This window comes from Rhineura floridana, chromosome 17, assembly GCF_030035675.1.
Source record: "Rhineura floridana isolate rRhiFlo1 chromosome 17, rRhiFlo1.hap2, whole genome shotgun sequence".
In the NCBI taxonomy this organism is placed as follows: domain Eukaryota; kingdom Metazoa; phylum Chordata; class Lepidosauria; order Squamata; family Rhineuridae; genus Rhineura; species Rhineura floridana.
This window is the reverse complement of record NC_084496.1, coordinates 14,930,604-14,950,359: the sequence shown is the minus strand read 5'-3', so window position 1 is coordinate 14,950,359 and position 19,756 is coordinate 14,930,604. Positions and strand designations below refer to the sequence as shown.

The 19,756-nt window shown below is 41.9% G+C and overlaps 1 protein-coding gene across 1 annotated transcript in view; it reads right to left on the bottom strand.

Annotated features, from left to right (window-relative positions):
* VWA3A (von Willebrand factor A domain containing 3A) overlaps positions 1-19,756 on the bottom strand; it is a 74,643-nt gene that overhangs the window by 11,243 nt on the left and 43,644 nt on the right. Inside the window, exons 20-27 of the mRNA XM_061600303.1 lie at positions 18,045-18,115; positions 16,185-16,343; positions 15,549-15,639; positions 13,635-13,748; positions 11,255-11,352; positions 10,788-10,940; positions 8,905-9,013; positions 3,217-3,361 (exon numbers count right to left, since the gene is read on the bottom strand). Coding sequence (XP_061456287.1) covers positions 3,217-3,361; positions 8,905-9,013; positions 10,788-10,940; positions 11,255-11,352; positions 13,635-13,748; positions 15,549-15,639; positions 16,185-16,343; positions 18,045-18,115 — 940 coding nt within the window. The remainder of the gene's footprint in view (positions 1-3,216; positions 3,362-8,904; positions 9,014-10,787; positions 10,941-11,254; positions 11,353-13,634; positions 13,749-15,548; positions 15,640-16,184; positions 16,344-18,044; positions 18,116-19,756) is intronic.

Sequence of the window (19,756 nt, the reverse complement as noted above, 5' to 3'; positions counted from 1 at the left end):
GTTGGCCACTGTGAGAACAGGATGCTGGACTAGATGAGCCACTGGCCTGATCCAGCAGGCTCTTCTTATGTTCTTATGTTCTTATTATAGCCCAGTTTTCAACATGCAACTGGGATGCAAAATCGACTAAGCAAAAAAATTATTTAGCTCAACCAGGTCTTTGCCATGTGACTGCCTATGCAGATTTTTCAAGTTTGTTGGCTAAGTCTCAAGCAGGCTTTCCTAAGATGGTGATTAATTTTCACCTAGGAACAAAATCACGGGATTTGTTCTGGAGATATAGTATGAGGTTATCAACAATATGCTCAGTGACACCCAGCCCTTTCTCTCCTTTTCATCTATCCAAGGAGATGCAGCAGTGCATTTTCTGAACCGATGCCATGATGGCCTTGTCGAGGGCCATTAAACCAGCAATGAAGACAGAGATACTGTTGGTGAGTGGCTCATCTGTCTGACTGAGTGTTCAGGACTGTTTATTATTTATTTATTTATTAGATTTATATCCTGCCCTTCCTTCCAGGAGGGTGTTGCACTCCTGCAAAAGGAGCAGGTTCACAGTTTGGCTCATTGACCCAACTTTGCCAATGATAAAATCATCTGCAACCCTTCCTTGCTACACTTATCCATGCTCTGGTAACAATTTCTTTACATTACATGAGACTGCCTTTGAAAATGGTCTAGAAATTTCAGTTGGTCAAACACAGGGCTGCAAGATTATTGACTGAGAGTGTGGTGTGGTGCTTAGAGTGTCAGACTAGGACCCGGGAGACCAGGGTTCAAATCCCCACTCAGCCATGAAGCTCAATAGGTGACCTTAGGCCAGTCATGGTCTCGCAGCCTAACCTGCCTCACAGGGTTGTTGTAAGGATAAAATGGGGAGGGGGAGAACCTTGGAGGAAAGGTGGGGGTATAAACATAATTATCAATCCTATTACATCAGTACTATGCCATCTTTGCTGCCCTAGGTTCCTTTGGAAGGAAGGGTGAAATATAAATTTAATTAAATAGTAGCAATAGTAGTGATCATAATCTATGTTGGCTTCGTCACTTTCCAAGTCCAATTTAAAGTGCTGGCTTTAACCCTGAAGAGTCCTAAACTAGTTACAATGTCAGTTCACATGGAGGATTGTTTTAATGTACTTTTGTTTTACTTATTTGTTTAACAAAATTTATATACCTCCTTAATGTAAAGACCTCTAAGTGGTTTACAAAAAATGGATATTATTTTCATATTGTATGCAGAGTTAAAAGATTGTTTTGAAATATTAAGCAGGTTAGAAATGCTTTTAAACAAACAAAACAAAGAAACTGAAGTGGTGTTAGAGGCCACCTACCAAAACATCACCACATGTAGCAAACTGGCCACCCAAAAATGTATATGCGCTAATGAATTTTCACACCAGGAGCAATTGCAGGTGCATAATAGGTTAGTTTTACTTATCGGATCTTCTGCAGTAAGGGGAAATCTGGACTAAATGTAAAATAAGTGCAGGCTGGCATTTTAACATTTTGATGACAAGATTGATGTCTTGTAGGGACTACAAAAAACCATGTGCATGAGCAACATCAGTTCCACAATAAACTCCCACCTGGAAGCACTGTTGGAGACATCTTTTTATAAAATCTTACAAGGACCAAGAGACAGGCCAGTTATGACATGTAACTAAATCAGCATGTAATGCTTTAAGACAGGAGATCCCAAACTGTGGTCTAAGGACCACTAGTGGTCCACAAGCTTCATTCAAGTGGTTCGCAGTGTGTCTGTGAAGAATGCTTACATATTTAATTCTATAGGATTCTATGAAATTCAGATTGTACCCTTTCTTTATTAATAACATACAGTATACAAAATAAAAGTAATAAAATACAATTAAAAATTATACAGCATCTAGCAAAGTGCATTACATTTGCTACAGAAGGCAGAAAAAATGAGTGTGTTTGCACATCTGTAAGGGAAGTACTTTGGTGGGGAGGGCAGTCTTCTGAACAGGGACCAAGGAGGATTTCACATTTAAAGATGAATCTATCAAATTTGCACTTTCCAAAACAATATGACAACCCAAGCTCAGCCATGTTTCAAAATATACACCTCTGAAGTTTGTAATGCAGTTCTCCAACCGACCTATGTTTACAAAAATACATATATTAGGGGAAAACGTGCACAAAAATGAATATACTAGTGAAAATAACATAAAAATACATTATATTAGGAAATGTTGCTTGAAAAAATGTGCACATTATTCAAACTGTATTTTAAAAAGTGTTTAGGAGAAATTTGTACAAGTTCTGATTAATTTTCATGAGGATTTTAAAAAAAACATTCACAGATTGCTGCAGAAATCTGGAAAGCTGAATTTAAGACTGGAAAAATGAGAAAGCAATAGAACTGTAATTGAGGTGGGGAACCTGTGGTCCTCCAGATGTGGCTGAATGACAACTCTCATCAGCCCCAGCAAGCATGGCCAATGGCTAGGGATAATGGTGTCCTGCCCAAACCCACTGAAGTCAGAAACAAATGCAGAGGTGTGTTTTTCTTTAGTAGATTTAATGGAAAGTTTCAGTTCAGAGTGTTTCATGAATCAGCTTACAGATTATACAGGATTCAGTTTCATTACTAGCAATAACTAGGCATGACTACACTGCACATTGTCACAGCAACTAGACACGCCTCCTCGCCGAGCTTAAGTAAGGATGAGCAGCCACCCTACTTGCGTGGGCTGAGTGTCACTGAGGAGAGCACATGTGCAGATGAGCACTCCTTCTCAGTGGGATACTGAGAGCCCATTGAAATTGCTGGCACCACCTCCTATGAGTCTGGGGAGAGGGTGGGTGGACCGCCTCAGTGAGATCCTCTCCAACAGGAGAAGGGAGGCTGTGCGGTGGTGACGGCAGAACAGGCCGAGAAAGGCAGTGAAAGGTAGGTGGAGAATCATCTTCATGACTGGAACGGGCATCCTCGCTGGTAACTAAATCCAAAGGGACAGAACTGCCGTGGCTGGAACTGTCCTTGGCTACAGCACAGGAGCTCACAGACTCCTGGGCATCTGAAGACATGTCACTGGCACCTCCTTCCCACTCAAAGTCTGACTCCTCTTCTTCATTCTCACCACCCCACGCCCATTCTGTGGGGCTCATGACGGATGGGAGTTGTACCCACATCTGGAGGGCCACAGATTCCCCATACCTATCTTAAGGCCATCTTTGCACCTTCCTTACTTGATATTATTCTTCCTTAATTGTTCCCAGATAAGGGAGGTGAGCTCTTTGGTGACCTTCTCTAAGGAATGGTCCATGGAACCAGACGTATCGATCAGGATGCAAACATTTTTTTCCAAAATGACACCAAACAATCGGCGGCTTCCTATGAAAGAAATAAAACGGTGAGCATCTGATGGCATGCCATGGCTTCACCTTACCCAGCAATTATGGCACAGTTTTGTCAAAAACAGTTTTGTTAAAAACAGCCTGTTACTACCTCTGACACAGGTCTCATTAGACTCTAGGAATGGATTGGAAATAATCTGTTTGTGTAAGGCAGAGCTGGGGAACCTTTGGTCCTCCAGATGTTGCTGAATTATAACTTCCATCAGCCCTAGTAAGCACAGCCAATGACCAGGGATGATGGACATTGCAGTTCAGCATCTGGAGTGCCACAATTGCCCCACCCATGGTGTAAGGTGACAAAGGGGGTCTTGAACTAGGCTCTCCCACTGCCAGCTTTTGGCACTTTAGCTCCATCATCTTGGTCCCTCAGCAAAGAAATAATTATAAAGTAGACTGATGAGGAGCTGTAGATCATGAGCAGGGAAACTTCTTCAGCCCAAGGGACGGTTTCTTCATGAGCAACCTTCTGGGGACCATATCACAGTGGAGGGAGGGGCCAGAGATAAAAGATAGGTGGGGCAAGAGGCAGCAAGTGGGCAGAACCATGAATGAGACATTTGTTCAGTAGGCTACACTGTAGCCACACAAGTCTACTCATGCAGACTTACCTACCTTTCCATGTAGGCAAGAAAGAGGCATTATCACAATTCAAGGACACATCACAGCCAGGGAGATGCATCTGAGCAGGGCCGGTGAGGGGTGTGGCTTATAGAAAGTGGGGTGGGATGACTCCAAAAAAGAGCTTGCTCTGGGGAAAGTCCCAAGAGTTGGATAAGGAGGCCTGGATAACCCTCACAACCAGGTCACCTGATTTCCATCAGAGCCACTTGTCTCATTGCATAGTCAAACAGGCCGCTTCTCATCTCCTGCCTCCTTTGGAAACTGACCACCAGTCTCTGGCCCTTTTGATCCTTGCCTGTATCCCCCAGAAACCTGACCATGATCTTGCTTTAGGCCTGTGGTCAGTGGAGACTGATGTGAATCCACTCTGGGTTTTAGTCAGAACTTTCAAGGACTTTCCAAAATACATTCAGCACCTTGGACAGCCCTGGAGCAACTTCACTGCCCCACTGACATCAGACCCACCAGTCTCCACTGCCTGTGGATCCATACTTGTCACCATCAGCTGTGTCCTGTCCCAGAGGCCTGGCAGTTTCTCTCTTGAAGGTGGTAACATGTCATGGGCCCCATGAAGAATGCTTGGCAGGACTGGGATGATTGAGAGGGGGGTGTCGATGTTATGGAGGGGACTGGGGAAATCATGAGGGAAGTGCTTCCAGAAACCTCTAGCAGCTCCATGACTAGTGAGTCTATGAATGTCAGTAACCTCCCTTCACCTGTGTGAGAGAGAAATCCTTACTGGCACCCAGCCCAGACTTAGCCTTTGAACAGATAGACTCTAATGAACCGACTAGACTCTTCCTGAGAGATAAGAATAAGGGTAGTTTGCCAGAGCCTGAAATAACAGTTTCTGCAAGAGCATGCAGACTGGAGAAAAGACAGCTTCAGTTATTTAGTTCAGGCAAGTAAAGTGCCCACCCACCTCTCTTTTATTTATAGTGTCTGGGCATGATCTTGCAAAAGGTCTCTGTTACTACTTCCATCCCTCATTTGCACCTGTTCTGTATCCTGATATGTCTCATATGTTTTGATGCTTTGTCCCTGCGCTGACTTCTGGAATAAAGTCTTATGCAAAACCAGTCTTCAAGTCCTGAGTCTGCTTCTGTGGTTGGAAGCCAGGACATAACATATATTAACCCTTTTAAGCAGTGTTTTTCAGGCAGAGAATTTAGTTGAAGGACCTGTTAAGTTTAGCACCAGACTAGACTAGACAGTGACTGATCCATTCATTTAAACCAGACATGGAGAGTCTATGGTCCTCCAGATGTGATTGGACTCCAACTCCAACCAGCCTCAGCCAGTATGGCCCACGGTCAGGGATGATGGGAGTTTATTTTATTTATTTAACAAAATGTATATTATTATTATTATTATTATTATTATTATTATTATTATTATTATTATTTTATTTCATTTATAAACCGCCCTTAGCTATTCAGCTCTCTGGGCGGTGCACAAAAAGTTAAAATACAAATATTACAATAACATCAAACAACAGAATAAACACAATCAGCAGAAAGCAACAAATATAGACAAAAGTTAAATAAAATTAAAATATACAGCTTGATTGCAAAAAACCTCTAAGTGGTTTACATTTTTAAAAAACAAATCTATGAAACAAGTAATTAAAAACATTTTAAAAATAGCAACAGACTGAAAAGATTAAAACACATCAACATCTGTGTGTCTGGATAGGCTTGCCAAAAAAAGAAAGGTTTTAAGCCAGCGCCAAAAAGAATACAGAGAATGTGTCTGCCTGATGTCAATAGACAGGGTGTTCCAAACAGTAGGCGCTGCCACACTAAAAGCTGTAGTAGAACATCATATGGAGGGCCACAGGTTCCACATCCCTGATTCAAACTCATAATTTCCCCAGACAAATATAAAACTGGAAGTGGGGAAAATCTTATTTTTAGAACAAAATAGGGGCAAATGGCTGACGGAAGCTGAATCCTCTTTGTTCTGTGACATCTCTCCCACAGCCTCTTCCTCAAACTCACTTCCAGTGTCAGAGATCAGCTGAGGGGAAAAAGCACCTGGACATACTAACTGTGGGAAGACAAGCCATGAACACAGGGAGGGACACCCATATGACCCATTTACTTTAACATAAACATACCCAATTGTACAGGCCGGGGGGGGCAAATATATAGCTATTATAAGGGCAAATATAAAGCTGCTTTAGGCATGGAAGCTTGTGTGTGGTTTTCCACCTCCTTTGAGTCTTGGTACCTGTCAGCATCTGCTATGATTTAGCATCTTGGCAGCTTGGTAGATGGTCAAAGGACAGCCAATGTACCCAATCAGCTCATTTTGGCAGCAAGCAAGATAGGTCAAGGAACAGTCAACGGTTGGCTCATAGCTCACCTGGTCCTTATCGGAGGAACTAACAAGCTATCCGTGCCAGGGAGTGGTCAGACTGATGTGTTGCCAAGAAGAGCAACTCTACACCTTATCTAAGAAGGCTAATGAGCTAAATGCTGCCAACAGCGTAGTTTAAGAGGTCAAGATTATCTGTTTGCTAGTAGTCTTAATTAGCGCAATGTCTTTCACTTTGAATGAATAATCAATCAAGTGCCTTGATGCTTCAGATCAAATGCTGTGATGCTTCGAAGATGGTAGTCATAATCTATTATCCATAGAATTGCTTTGATGCCTGATATAGAATAATTAATCATATATCCTGTCAAGAAGCGATGATCTGATGTAAGATAGCAACTAATCATGTATTTGTCACCATTGTGCCTTGCCAAAGATTTCGCTATATAAGTCACTCTTGTTTTCCAGCTCAGGGTTCAGACTGGTCAACGTTCTATGCAAGAGCCTTGCAGTCTGATCCATTGGGTATGTATGCTTGTTATTACTCAATAAACTCTCCTTGTTAGTAAGCCTGAGTCTGTCATATTGATTCCTTGGTATTCTCTTAAACCTGAAAGCCCAGGGCCCGGGCAACACCAATTTTAAAAAAACAGGTCTGTCCCCATCACATCTAGCTTGGCCCACAAATATGGGCTGAAGTCATAGCTCCGTAGTTAAAATGAAGTGGCATTGCATAAGTTACTATCTTTTAGTCTTCATTTCCTACATATATTAAAAAATGAGAACGATAATTTTAAGTAATAAACTTGGTAAAAGTGTTGTGCTACTCAAAAGCTGGCATACCCTTCTACAGACATAAGCTGGCCTGTGAATGAGATCACCTGCCCTGCTTTGTAATTTCTATCTCAAAATTACAGTGATGGCAAATTAGATCAGGCTGACAAGACACTTTCTGTTCTCATGTAAGGCCATTGCTCTTAAATCTAAAAAAGGCAATGGAAAACGCCTGTCTTTTGGTCACGCTGAACTTCCCATGAGCTTTCCTCCAGGGTCATGCACACTGGAATGTTCAGTGGGCTTTCTCTAACTGTCTCCTGGCTGACCACTCTGTACTGGAAGAGTCGGCTTTAGGTTTCTGGTTGACAGAGGTACTGCTGCCACTGCTTGAAATAAAACCTTTCCTTGGAGGAGGGGTGGACTCATAGTAACACCAGCCCATCTCTGCTTTGAACACGAGAGAGTGCATATTTTTGTATGATGGGGGTAGGTTTGGATTGAGTATACTTATTGTTGTTTTGTATTATATGTTATATTTTACTCTATGTTATATTTTAGTCTATGTACGCCGCCTAGAGTGGCCGTTAATTCGGCCAGATAGGCGGCCTAGAAATAAAATTTTATTATTATTATTATATCCTCTATGGGAGGAGACTGCATATTCCATCACTCCCCATCCTCACTTCACACAGTGACATTCCACCAAACACGGATGGATAGTGTCTTGCCTCGTAGATAGTGGTGGCTGGTGCCCAACAGGACTGGTGGGGTGGAAGACAGGGAGCTCAACAGTAGGCGGAGCCAGAGCCAATGACAGGCAGAGCCAACTCAGTCTAGTTTCGTCCCCAACCTCCTCCTCCCCGCAGAGTTCTACAAGGGCAACACTGAGACTAAAGAGGAGGAGGAAGCTGATAGGCAATGCTAGTTTGTAAGTAAGAAGGCAGGCAGGTGGGGGCTGACTGAGGGCAGACTGAGGTTGGTGGGGCGGTGCCCCACTTGCCCTAATGGACTAGCTTCCACTAGGATACAGTCTTTTCCCCTTCCCTGTCTGGAATCAAGGAGGGTTGGGGGAGGGAAATAATAATAATAATAATAATAATAATAATAATAATAATGCCACTTCATATTTCAAAAGAAGCCTTTAAGCAGTTTACAGTATTTGCAAACATCACAAATATAATAAAAACAAAATTACACATTTGAAACAATACAAAATATTTTGATTAAGCATCAGTATAAACTAAAAGAACTAACTTAGTAATCATAAGAACTACTGGCAGATCAAAGCACAAAAATACAACTGAGACAGCCATCCCCACCCACCAAAGACACAAGCACGTGAGTACAGGTAGCAGCATCACTCCCACTTCGCCAACTTTCGCTCACCAAAAGGTGGGGGCAACAACTACACACTCCCCATCCTGGGAGCTCCCTCCTCTCACCAGGAAGCACCCAAAATCATTCCACCTCCACTCACAAGTATGCCGATCCATTTTTGTCAAAATATCTATTAACAGCAGTAACTAGCTTCTTCTTTGTATATGTATGGAGAATGACTGGGGAAACTGTAGAAGAAAATTTGTGGATGAGATGGAGATCCAGTATAGTACACCGAGTAGAGCAAAATCTTGCCTTACTCCAAACACTTGGGATTATCTTGAACAACTGAATTCCTTCTCAACTGCAGTCCATCATCTGTGAAAAGCCACTTACCTCCCAAGGCTACGTGATTAAAGTTATACATCCTAGGTCAATAGACTATCAACACTGTAATGACTTCCCAGTCTTAGGGGCAGTACACACCTGACAGAAGCCACTGTACTCTTCGAACATAGCACCGCAACACTCTTTCCATCTGCTCAATGTACTGTTCCAAATCCCTGGGTTGAACCTGCAGATGTTTCACAATACCCTAAAAACACAGTTCACAGTGTGTCATTACAGGTGTAGAGATGCGAATTAAAGGCTACATCAGATATTCATAGGACAGGCAGGGTAGGAGTCCCTAGTCTAAGTCAGCATTTTAAGTAGTTAATCACAGTGTGAACCTGGGTACATCTGGAGAAAAAGTAAAGGCAAACTGGAGGGCTGGTAGTGGGAGTTGAGGGCCATAGGCCCTACCTACCAAGCTTGACTCAGAACGAATTGAGTTTAAAAAAAAATCAATTGCTCATTGTGTAATCTTGAGAATTATTAATTTGAGAGCCAAGCTACAAGTGATGTTAGTCACTAGCTCTGCCTTTAAGCGCAAGGAGATCAAGGACATCCTTGTTTGGCCCCATGACAGGGAAATAGGTCGTGTCTTGTGCATTGACTTTTAACACATCAGAGTTCTTGGTACACTGTTTGTCTAGGTCTAGAACAAATTTCTCCTCCATCAGATATTTTTTAACAACTTTAAACAGACAACCCCATTCTAGACAAATTAAACACTTTGCAAGCATCTAGCAGAATTATCGCTAATGGGTTTCTGGTTAGTTCGTTATGATACAACATATTAAGAAGACAGCAGATAGGATCTGAGATCTGGCTGCCTAACATCAAGCTTCTTTGTTCAAGGTGGATGACTGAGAAAATGATTTGATTCAGTCTGTTAGCCAAATGGATGTAAATATCTTTCATTCCTTGTTTAACAATGTTATTGGACAGCAAGAAGCAATCAATTTAGGATCTCACCCGTCTGGGGATTCTACCATTTCATTGTTGTTGTTATGCGCCTTCAAGTCGATTACGACTTATGGCGACCCTATGAATCAGCGACCTCCAATAGCATCTGTCATGGACCATCCTGTTCAGATCTTGTAAGTTCAGGTCTGTGGCTTCCTTTATGGAATCAATCCATCTCTTGTTTGGCCTTCCTCTTTTTCTACTCCCTTCGGTTTTTCCCAGCTTTATTATCTTTTCTAATGAACCAGGTCTTCTCATTATGTGTCCAAAGTATGATAATATCAGTTTCATCACTTTAGCTTCTAGTGACAGTTCTGGTTTAATTTGTTCTAACACCCAATTATTGGTACCATTTCATATAAAATGAAATTATATAATGAAATATAATTCATCAGATGAGGGATCAATATAGCCTAATTCTTTTTTATAAAGATCACTGCTATATCCATCTAGACCAGGCCAAGTGTTGAAAACATAAGAAGAGCCTGCTAGATCAGGACAACGGCCCATCTAGTCCAGCATCCTGTTCTCACAGTGGCCAACCAGTTGCCCCAGTTGAAAGCCTGCAAGCAACACCTGAACACATCAGCACTCTGCCTTCAGGAGGTAAGAACTCAGCCATTATGCTTAATAGCCACTGATATCCACCATGAATTTGTCTAAAGCTCTTCCAAAGCCATACAGGCTGGCAACCATCACTGCCTCTTGTGTGAGCAAATTCCATAGATTAACTAATTGCTGTGTGAAAACAGACTTTCTTTTGTCTGTCCTGAATGCTATGCATCCTTTCTCTTCCATCTCTCTGCAGTCTTTTGATTTTCATTTTTTTTAAGAACCTGCATTTTGATATGTACAGCAGCAACTTATTTTATGACCTCAAAAGGCCAATGTGAATCTTATTTCATGCACAGAAAACTGTATTGGAAAATGTTGCCCTCAAAGAGATGTCTAAGTAATTGACAGAATTTGACAGAAAATATATTTCGTGCTACTAAAGGAGATAAAACCATAGGACATACGTGCATTTCTACACTAGGGAAGATGTCACAGTATTTTGCTGTCACTTTCTTGTGCAAAGATTCCACCATTTGCTTCTGATGCATGCACTCGGGTCCAAAAATGAGACTTGGTAACTCTAGCTTCAATTTCTTTATGCTGAATTTGCTCAGCCACTTTTGGAGAGAAAGGACAATAAAGTAATAAATTCACTCAACAGTCTTGTTTATTGAGAAATGTATCACCCACCTTCCCTTTCCACAAAGGAGATGTGGCTTACAGATACAAAATTCAAACATAAGAGCTATCATTTCCAACTAATAAAACACAATTTGGTGTGTATTTGATGCATAGCAGCCAAAGACATACTAAATGCTTCAACAGCAATTCCTACTGAGACTGTAAAAACCAATAAAGAAACTTGTAGCATCTTAAAGACTAACACAGCTCTGGAAATCATTAAGGCAGTGGAACATGAAGCACTTCTTACCTCTTTGCTGGAGCATATTTCTTCTTCAAGAGGCAAAACGGGCACAGGAATTGACTTTCTCACATTTTTGGAGTATGCATATTTTTTATAAACTGCACCTTCGAGGAGAAGCAGAAATAGCAGTGTTCCATTCTAGGCACAAATGTGCTGCATGCATTAAAAATATGGCATGCATATTTGGTGGGGGCATATTTGAAGGGGCTGTAGTAAGGATCTGATCCAGCATGAATTGGTTGGCTTATCCCAAATTTGCATTTGGCTTGCTTGAAGCTGAAGGGGACTGTTCCTGGCAACCCAGGGATCACTGCAATTGTGTTTTAGAATGTGTTTAACTGCAACTATGTTTTGGAATGTTTTTTAGATGCTTTTTTTTTTGGTTAAATTGTTTTGTTGATGTGTTTGCTGTCCTGGGCTCCTTTGGAAGGAAGGGTGGAATATAAATTCAATTAATGATGATGATAATAATAATCATCAAATTATTATAATAATAATTTATTACATTTTATATCCCTACTGTCCTCCAAGGAGCTCAACGTGGTTGTGTAAATGATTCTCTCCTCCCCATTTAGTCCTCAAAATCCTGTGAGGTAGGTTAGGCCAAGAAACTGACTGGCCCAAGGTCACCCATTCAGCTTCATGGCTGAGTGGGGATTCAATCCTTGGTCTCCCAGGTCATAGTCCAACACTCAGCCGTTAGCTACACCACACTATTTCACTATTTGCTTCTTAAGAATATAAGAGCCCTACCAGCTCAGACCATCAAGTCCAGCCTCCTGTTTCCAACAGGATGCTTCTGAAAAGCCCTCAAGCAGGACCTGAAGGCCAACAGCCTCCTCGCATTATTGCTCCTCCTCAGCATGCTGCTTCTGAGCCTGGAGGAAGCATATAGCTATAACCAGGGTTTATACTCCAGGGTGTATACTCCGTTAATTTGTCTAATCCCCTTTTAAAATCATTTAAGCTAGTTGCTGTCATCAGCCTGCAAACCAAATGCAAGCAACTTGCCTCTTTCACAGGCCATCAAGGACAACACCGTTTGGGACAGGCAAGCCAAATTCAAGCTGGATCAGATCCCTGCTACAAGTCCATACAGCAGCCTTCCCCAACCTGGTGCCCTACAGATGCTGGACCACAATTTCCAACACCCCTGCCCGTTGGCCACACTGGATGGGGTCGATGGGAGTTGTAGTCCGACAACAGCTGGAGGGCTCCAGGCTTGAGGAGGCGGCCATAAAGGACCCCTTGAGTTCTCTTTCCTGCAGGTAACTGTTCTCTTCCCTTTCCCTCCTCACTTGCCAATCCAAATCAGGCATGGGAGAGAGCAGGTTTTTCGGTGATCTGTTTGGATCTTCTCCCTTCCAATGTTCCTGTTACTGGGGAGGGCCAGAGGCCAGGCAAGAAATGAGATATGGACCTAATTTTCACCAACAGCAGATGAAGTGGTAAACCTCTGAGCTGTAGTCAGTATTAGTCCTACTTAGAGTAGATCCATTAAAATGAATGGGCATGACTAATTTAGAGTAGACCCATGAAAATTAATGGTCCCACTCTGAGTCAAACTTAGTAGGATACAACCCTCTGCCTTGACAGTACCAGTCTAACCCCCTAACAGAGGATTTGCTAGAGCTGAGTCAAACATTCCTAGATGAAAACCTGTAAACTCCAAATCAGGTGGCCAAAATCGCTCAGAGGTCCCACCCCAGTTTCCCAGCAGGAGTGCAGGGACAGCAACTTCCCAGTGGGGCTGATGGCTGCCATTTAAGCCCCTTTCCCTTCCAAGCCACCTGAGAGCCACTTTCTCTCACCACCACCACTGAAATTTCCTCTAAGTCATCATATAGCATTATTTCAGATTACTTTTGGGCATAATGACAGTCACCAGGAAGAACCCTTGGCCACCTTTCCACCTTCCTGAATAACAGCTGAAATTCTCCCCCTCTGCCACCACTTTGCCCCTTGCAAATAAGACTTAGCCAGAGAATTCTCATCTATAATTCTCATGTGAAAGAAAGCAATGGGACTTAAAGTGGCATAAAGACCAACATAAGTGTCAAGTGTAAATAGGGCCAAGGGAGGTGGCTCAAAAAGTAACCCAACAAATGCTTCTAAAGCAGCCCCCTTTTGCAATTTCTTCTTATGTCTACCAGCCAGATTTCGAAACTTGCCCCATACCAGTAAACTCTGTCCTCATGGCACTGATGCTTGAAATACTTGGGTGCCTCCCTCCCCCCCAATATCAATCAATCTTTGTTGGAATGAGATGGGCGATGTGACAGAGGAAAGGAGGGACGGGGAATCTGGTAAGCATTTGCTTATGCTGAAAGTTTTAAAACATTGCTGGTTTGGTAAGTAAAAGATCCCACATACTTGGGAAACCCACCTACGCTTTTTCCTCTGTCGGTATAAAATAATGAGAAAGAAACCTCCGGACGTTTTTTTGACTTTAAGTTCTGTTTCTTTTTTCCACTCGTCAGAAAAAATTTGCTTGACTGTACTGCAACACAATAACAAAAAAAATTCTATTGCATCTAAGAATGTGATGTCTATCAGAAAGTTTATTGATCATCATCATCATCCCAAGTTGGGTTTCAATTATGGGGCTAAGGAGCGGAGTCTCCCCCAAGCTAGTGTTTTAGCAAATCTTGTAGAGGGTCATGATTTGGCCCTGGAACTTGGCTGCCAAGCTTGGAACACTGCAGCTCTGCCCTCATCAGCTGCTTTAAATGTCCACAGTCCATTTTGAAAACCAAAATTGCTGAGATCTTGGTGGACCACATAATAGTGGTGGTTTTTGGGGTTTTTTGCCTTTTGTAGCAACTAATGCACTATGCTAGATGCTGTATGATTTTTAATTGTATTTCATTCCTTCTTTTATTTTTTATACTGTATTTTATTGTATTACAATTTGAATTCCATAGAATTCTTCACAGAAATGCTACAGTCCATCTGACTGAAGGCTATGGACCACTGTCTGGGAACTCCTGTCTAAGCTATTCAGTACCAACACCTTAACTGGGCCTTGTCCCAGACGATTACTGGAGCCACTGCTGCACTTTGAGGATCAGAGCCACATGACCCCATCTTGCTGCCCCAATAACTGGACAACTACATTCGGCACTAGCTGCAGTTCATCTCTTACGCACCATGCTGTACAAACCTCACAATTAAACCAAGCAATCAATCCCTCTTGTGGGACTTGTAGCTCTGTGATGGAAATAGAGGTCTCCTAAAAACTCTCAACTACCATTCCCAGGATTTTTTGGACTGTTTAATGTGGTATCATAGTGCTTTAAATGTATAGGATGGATGAGGCCTACCAGTCCTCTCCCTACCAATTCTCCTTTATTTGTCCTCTCAGGCTTATCCAATCCACCACCCTCATCTCAACACCAGTCCTTGGAGCTTACTGGGGCAAAAATAAGAGAGGGAAACATCTGGAGGAAGAATCTGTGGGTGAAGAAAGGCAACCCCTTAACATTACAAAGCAAAAACATGGAATTAAAGACCCTGCCTTTTCCTTGTAATGAGGGATGGGGCAGAAATATGATTTAGTTCACATTTAAAGGTGAACCTACCGAATTCACACTTTCTGAAACTACACCAGAACTGAAACACAGCCAGCCTTCAAAATGCACATTTGTCAGAGTTTTGTGTTGCAGTTCCCCAACCAAAAAGGTTTGCAAAAATACATATATTAGGGGACATTGCATGCAAAAATGTGTTCATTAGTCAAAAACTGCATACAAAAATGTGTTAGGAGAAATTCTCACTAAGATCCTCACAAATTTTCATGAGAACTTAAACAAAATCACAAATTGCTGCAGAAATGTGGAAACCTGAATTTAAGATTGGAAAACAGAGAACAGAAACTGACAGATCTTTCCATCTCTGCTTGCAACATCTAATTCCACCCTCTGACCCTATATCCATCAGATGCATCAACCCAAGAAGAAAGAATCCTCTTATTACACGACTAAGAGATTATTCAACACTGCAGGCAAACTGGAAAGTCTGCAGCTACTGTTCTCCATGCCAACATCTTGCTTCCAAGGACTCCTTCTGGAAGGAAGGGTGGGATATAAATTTCATAAATAAATAAATAAATAATCCCTATTAGGAGCTGTGTGGATCTAATTCTTCCTTGGGGACCCTACCCACTTCATGGAGCCTCACTACTCATTAGGCCTGGTTATCTCAATCAAGTTAGTTGTAAACAAAGCTTGCGACACCAAATACGTCCATTTGTAACCATGCAAGCCATTAGCAATCCAAATCCACAAGTTTATCCACTTACCTGGTGGAATTTCTGCTTTTGCACTTGGAGGACGCCACAGGAGAGCTTTTATTGTGCCATTTCTGTCCCCATCATGGTGGTCTCTTAAGTTCTACAAAGGTACAGTTAACATTTGACAAAACCTGTAACAAGGGCAACACTAAGACTAAGGAGGAGGAAGCTGATAGGCAGGGCCACACCCTAGACTAGTTGTAAGAAGGCAGGCAGGTGGGGGCTGGCTGAAGGCAGATTGATCTTGATGAAGCAAGTGCCCCACTTGCCCTAATGGACAAGCCTCCACTGGTTATAGATGTCCACCACAAACTCACACAATTACTTCTTCATACAGTGCATAGGTAACCCACAGAATTCACTCACAGCATCCCGGGGCACCTAGTCAGTTTGTGGCAGCTGGGGATTTAAACCAAGCCATCCTTGATCATGCATACAGGCTTTATGCTGGCTCTAATGGAATTGTCCACTGACAACCTCCTGACTGTCAAAATTGAACAACAAAAGGCAACTTCTTAGCTCCAGAATTGGAATCGATAGCTTGATCTTGAATGGGAATCGTAAATACAGTTTTGTTCTCCTGTATATGGTGGGTGGCACTGATGAAGACAGATTTCATCTTAAAAATACCAGATTGAATCATACCATTCTGGCAAGAGTGAGAGCCGTCAGCTTTGGAGATGGGAGTTTTGATGGCCTGCTCTTCCTCTGTTTCTTCAACATTGTTAGGTCTTCGTCAGGCATTGCCTGATTAGCCACTCGACAGCCTGAACGTTGCCTTAAGGTTTCCACTAATAAGGCACACTGGAAAACAAAAAGGCAATGCTTAGACCTTCCCAGGCAAGCACATTCCATGACAGATTTAACAGTAGCCTTATCAATTCCTATCAAGGCTAAATTCCAAAGAAACTAACTAATGGATGGCCTTCAGATGGGTGAAAAGAATGAAAGGAGGGTGCATTCCCAAACACTTGGGGACATGAGGTAGAAATGTGATAGATCCTTCGTGATCAAAGTATCTCCCCTACCAGGTACACACACACACAACCCACCACTGCTATGCTGCTCGGGTGTCCCTTGGGGATGAATAAAAAATTATTTCCTGTCCTCCCTCTCTTTCTTGTTTGCATCACCATCTCTTTCTATTTCCACTGGAATATGGGTCACATCCACATCATACATTAAAGCACATGACTTTCTCCAAAGAATCCTGGAAACTCTAGTTTGTTAAGGGTGCTGGGGGTTGTAGCTCTGTGAGAGCTAGACTACAGTTTTCAGGATTCTTGGGAGGGGGGGAAGCCATGTGCTTTAAAAAGCATGACATTGATTTGACCATAGAACATTGTTTGTTCTTGTTTCAGTCTTTGTTTCAAAGCTATTTTGAGAGGTCCAATCTGAAATGGGTAAATAAGGTAAGAATTAAACATCAGCAACAGATATGGTTCCAGTCACCAGTCATCATCAACATAATAAGTTGTGGTTCCCAAGTAATCATTAACATCATCATAATAGGATCATCATCATAGGATGCAATTCTCAAGTCTGTGTCCACTGCAAATTTGGAAATGCATCTCTCCATTTTATAGGTTTACTACTGGAACACCAGCATGCTCAGGTTGCCACCAAATGATGGCCAACAACTTGGACAGCTTTAAAAGTGGATGAGACAAATTCATGGAGGATAAACTTATCTCTGGCTACTAGTCATAATGGCTATGTATGATATTCAGTATAGAAGACAGTATGCCTCTGAATTCCACTTGCTGGGGAACATCAGGGAGAGGTCTATTCTGCTCATGTCATGCTCATGTCATGTTTATGGGCTTCCCATAGATATCAGGTTAGTCAATGTGGGTAACAGGAGACTGGACCAGATAGGCCTTGGGTGTGATCCAGCAGGGCTCTTCTTAAGTTCTTAAGTGTGGCCCCTTCTGCACTATACATCCAAAGCAGTATTATACCAGCACTTTTTTTTAGGTAAAAAATGAGGTGCTTGTACTCATATATTGATAAAAGTGCCAGGAGTGCAAGCACAAAATGGCTGCAATGAGCAAAAAAGAAAAAGAAACGCCTGTACTCCATACCAGTGAGTTCTATCACATAAAAAACCCTGCTTAAACCCACTTTAAACAGTCATGGCTTCCCCCCAATGAATTCTGGGAAGTGTGTTTGCTAAGGGCACTGAGATCTCTATTCCCCTCACTGAGCTACAGTTTGCAGAATTCCCTGGGAAGAGGGATTGGTTGTTGAATCACTCTGAGAATTGTAGCTCTGTGAGGGAAAAGGGGTCTTGTAACAACTCTTAGCACCTTTCACAAACTACAGTTCCCAGGATTCTTTGAGGGAAGCCATGACTGTTTAAAGTGGTATGACACTGCCTTAAATGTACAGTGTAGATGGGTCTTGTGAAACAGATCCTTTATGTGGCTGAAAAAATGCATCCTGTTCAGCATAATGAACATAGTGCCCATTTTAAAAAGGAGGCGTAAGCCTTCAAACCTATACCTTGTGAGAATAGTTGACGGCTTTTTCCATTTCGGATAGGATAATGCTGATATCATCACTTTCATAGATGCCTAGCAGAAAGGGGGGGGGAAGTAGAGAGAGAAAAGGACAACACAGACACTGATGCACAACTTCTCAAACTCTCTAGCACTTAAACAAAATGTGTAGACTAATAAGCAACTCCACACTTAAGAAAAATGAAGGTTGCTATTGTTTATTTAAGAATAACAACTCCCTAATGCATGTGTTAGCTTAGTGCATATGATACTTAACAAATGGGTGGGATGCATGCCTTTCCTCGGTACTTGCCTGGCTTGCAGGCTTTTCTGAAACAAGATTTATATGTTTAAGTTTTTTGTATCCATTTTGTATGTTCTTTCTCTGAAAAATTAATAAGAATTACATACAAAAAATAAAATTAATAAAATAACTCTACAAATAATAATAATAATAATAATAATAATAATAATAATGTAGATTTCTCCTCGGTTGTCCCAGTCGTGTTTCTGTTGAAACAGTGCAGGGTTGAATGAGAAGAATGGAATCATAAGAAAGCAAAGTAAAAGCAGGTCCCCGTGGGATTGCAGATTATTCCCAGTTCTGGACAAGACCATGTGTACAGTTCATGGGCAGGTGGGGGTAAAATTGGTGTAAATATTTTAAACGGTTGTTTATCTATGTGATAGAAATATATTATGTTCATTTGGACCAGGTTTGGGGAACCGTTTGCTCTCCAAAGGTTGCTGAACCACAACACCCATCATCCTTGGCCATTAGCTATGCTTGCTGGGAGTTGTAGTCAACATCTGAAGGGCCAACGTTTCCCCACATCTGATTTGGACCTTTATTCTTTTACTGGTATCCATTGGCTGGTCTGGGATTACATTTTATAGGCTTGGTAAATTAAAACAAACAAAAAGGACTGTTGTCCTTACCTGAAAGATGTTTATCAGAGGTGTTGAACACATGGCATGGTGGGATTACATCACCCTCTTATGGCTGGAGACAGGAATTGGTGTTTGTGCGTTGGACCCCCCCCCCACCTCAGTATGTTTCATGGTGAGGAGAAGGAGCATAGTTTGTGAGCAGTCACACAAGGAAATAACTGTAAGAAATATTTGCAGAAATCTAAACCTTGCCTAAATAACCCTGGTAAACCTTTTAAAATGAGATAAACTGGAATGATGCTTGATTCAACTCATATGTAATTTGTTTTAACTCATTAAAATGAAATAAAAATGAGATTAACTGTAATAAAGCTTGTTTCAACTCATATATATGTTTCAACTTATATGTACTTGTATATAATTTGTTTCCACTTATATGTACTTGACTCCAGGAGGGCCCATGTCATGTGTTCAACACCTCTAAGAAACACCTTTCAGGTAAGGGTACCGATCCCTTCTCCAGAGGTGGTGAACACATGTCATTGTGGGATGTACTAAAACTTATACCTCCCAAGTGGGCTACTTATACACTTAAATAACTTGCTGGTGAACTTGTCTCCTGAACACTGCCTCCGCCGAGGTGTAGTCATCAATCTTATAGTGCCCATGTAGCAGCCCTACAAACCTCATGAAAAGGTGCATTCAGAAAAAACACCACTGTAGTTGCAGCTGCCCTAGTGAAATGAGCCACTATATTCTTTGGTACTGGCAAACCCATGGACTCAAATGCTAAGGCAATACATGCGTTCAACCACCTAGCCAATG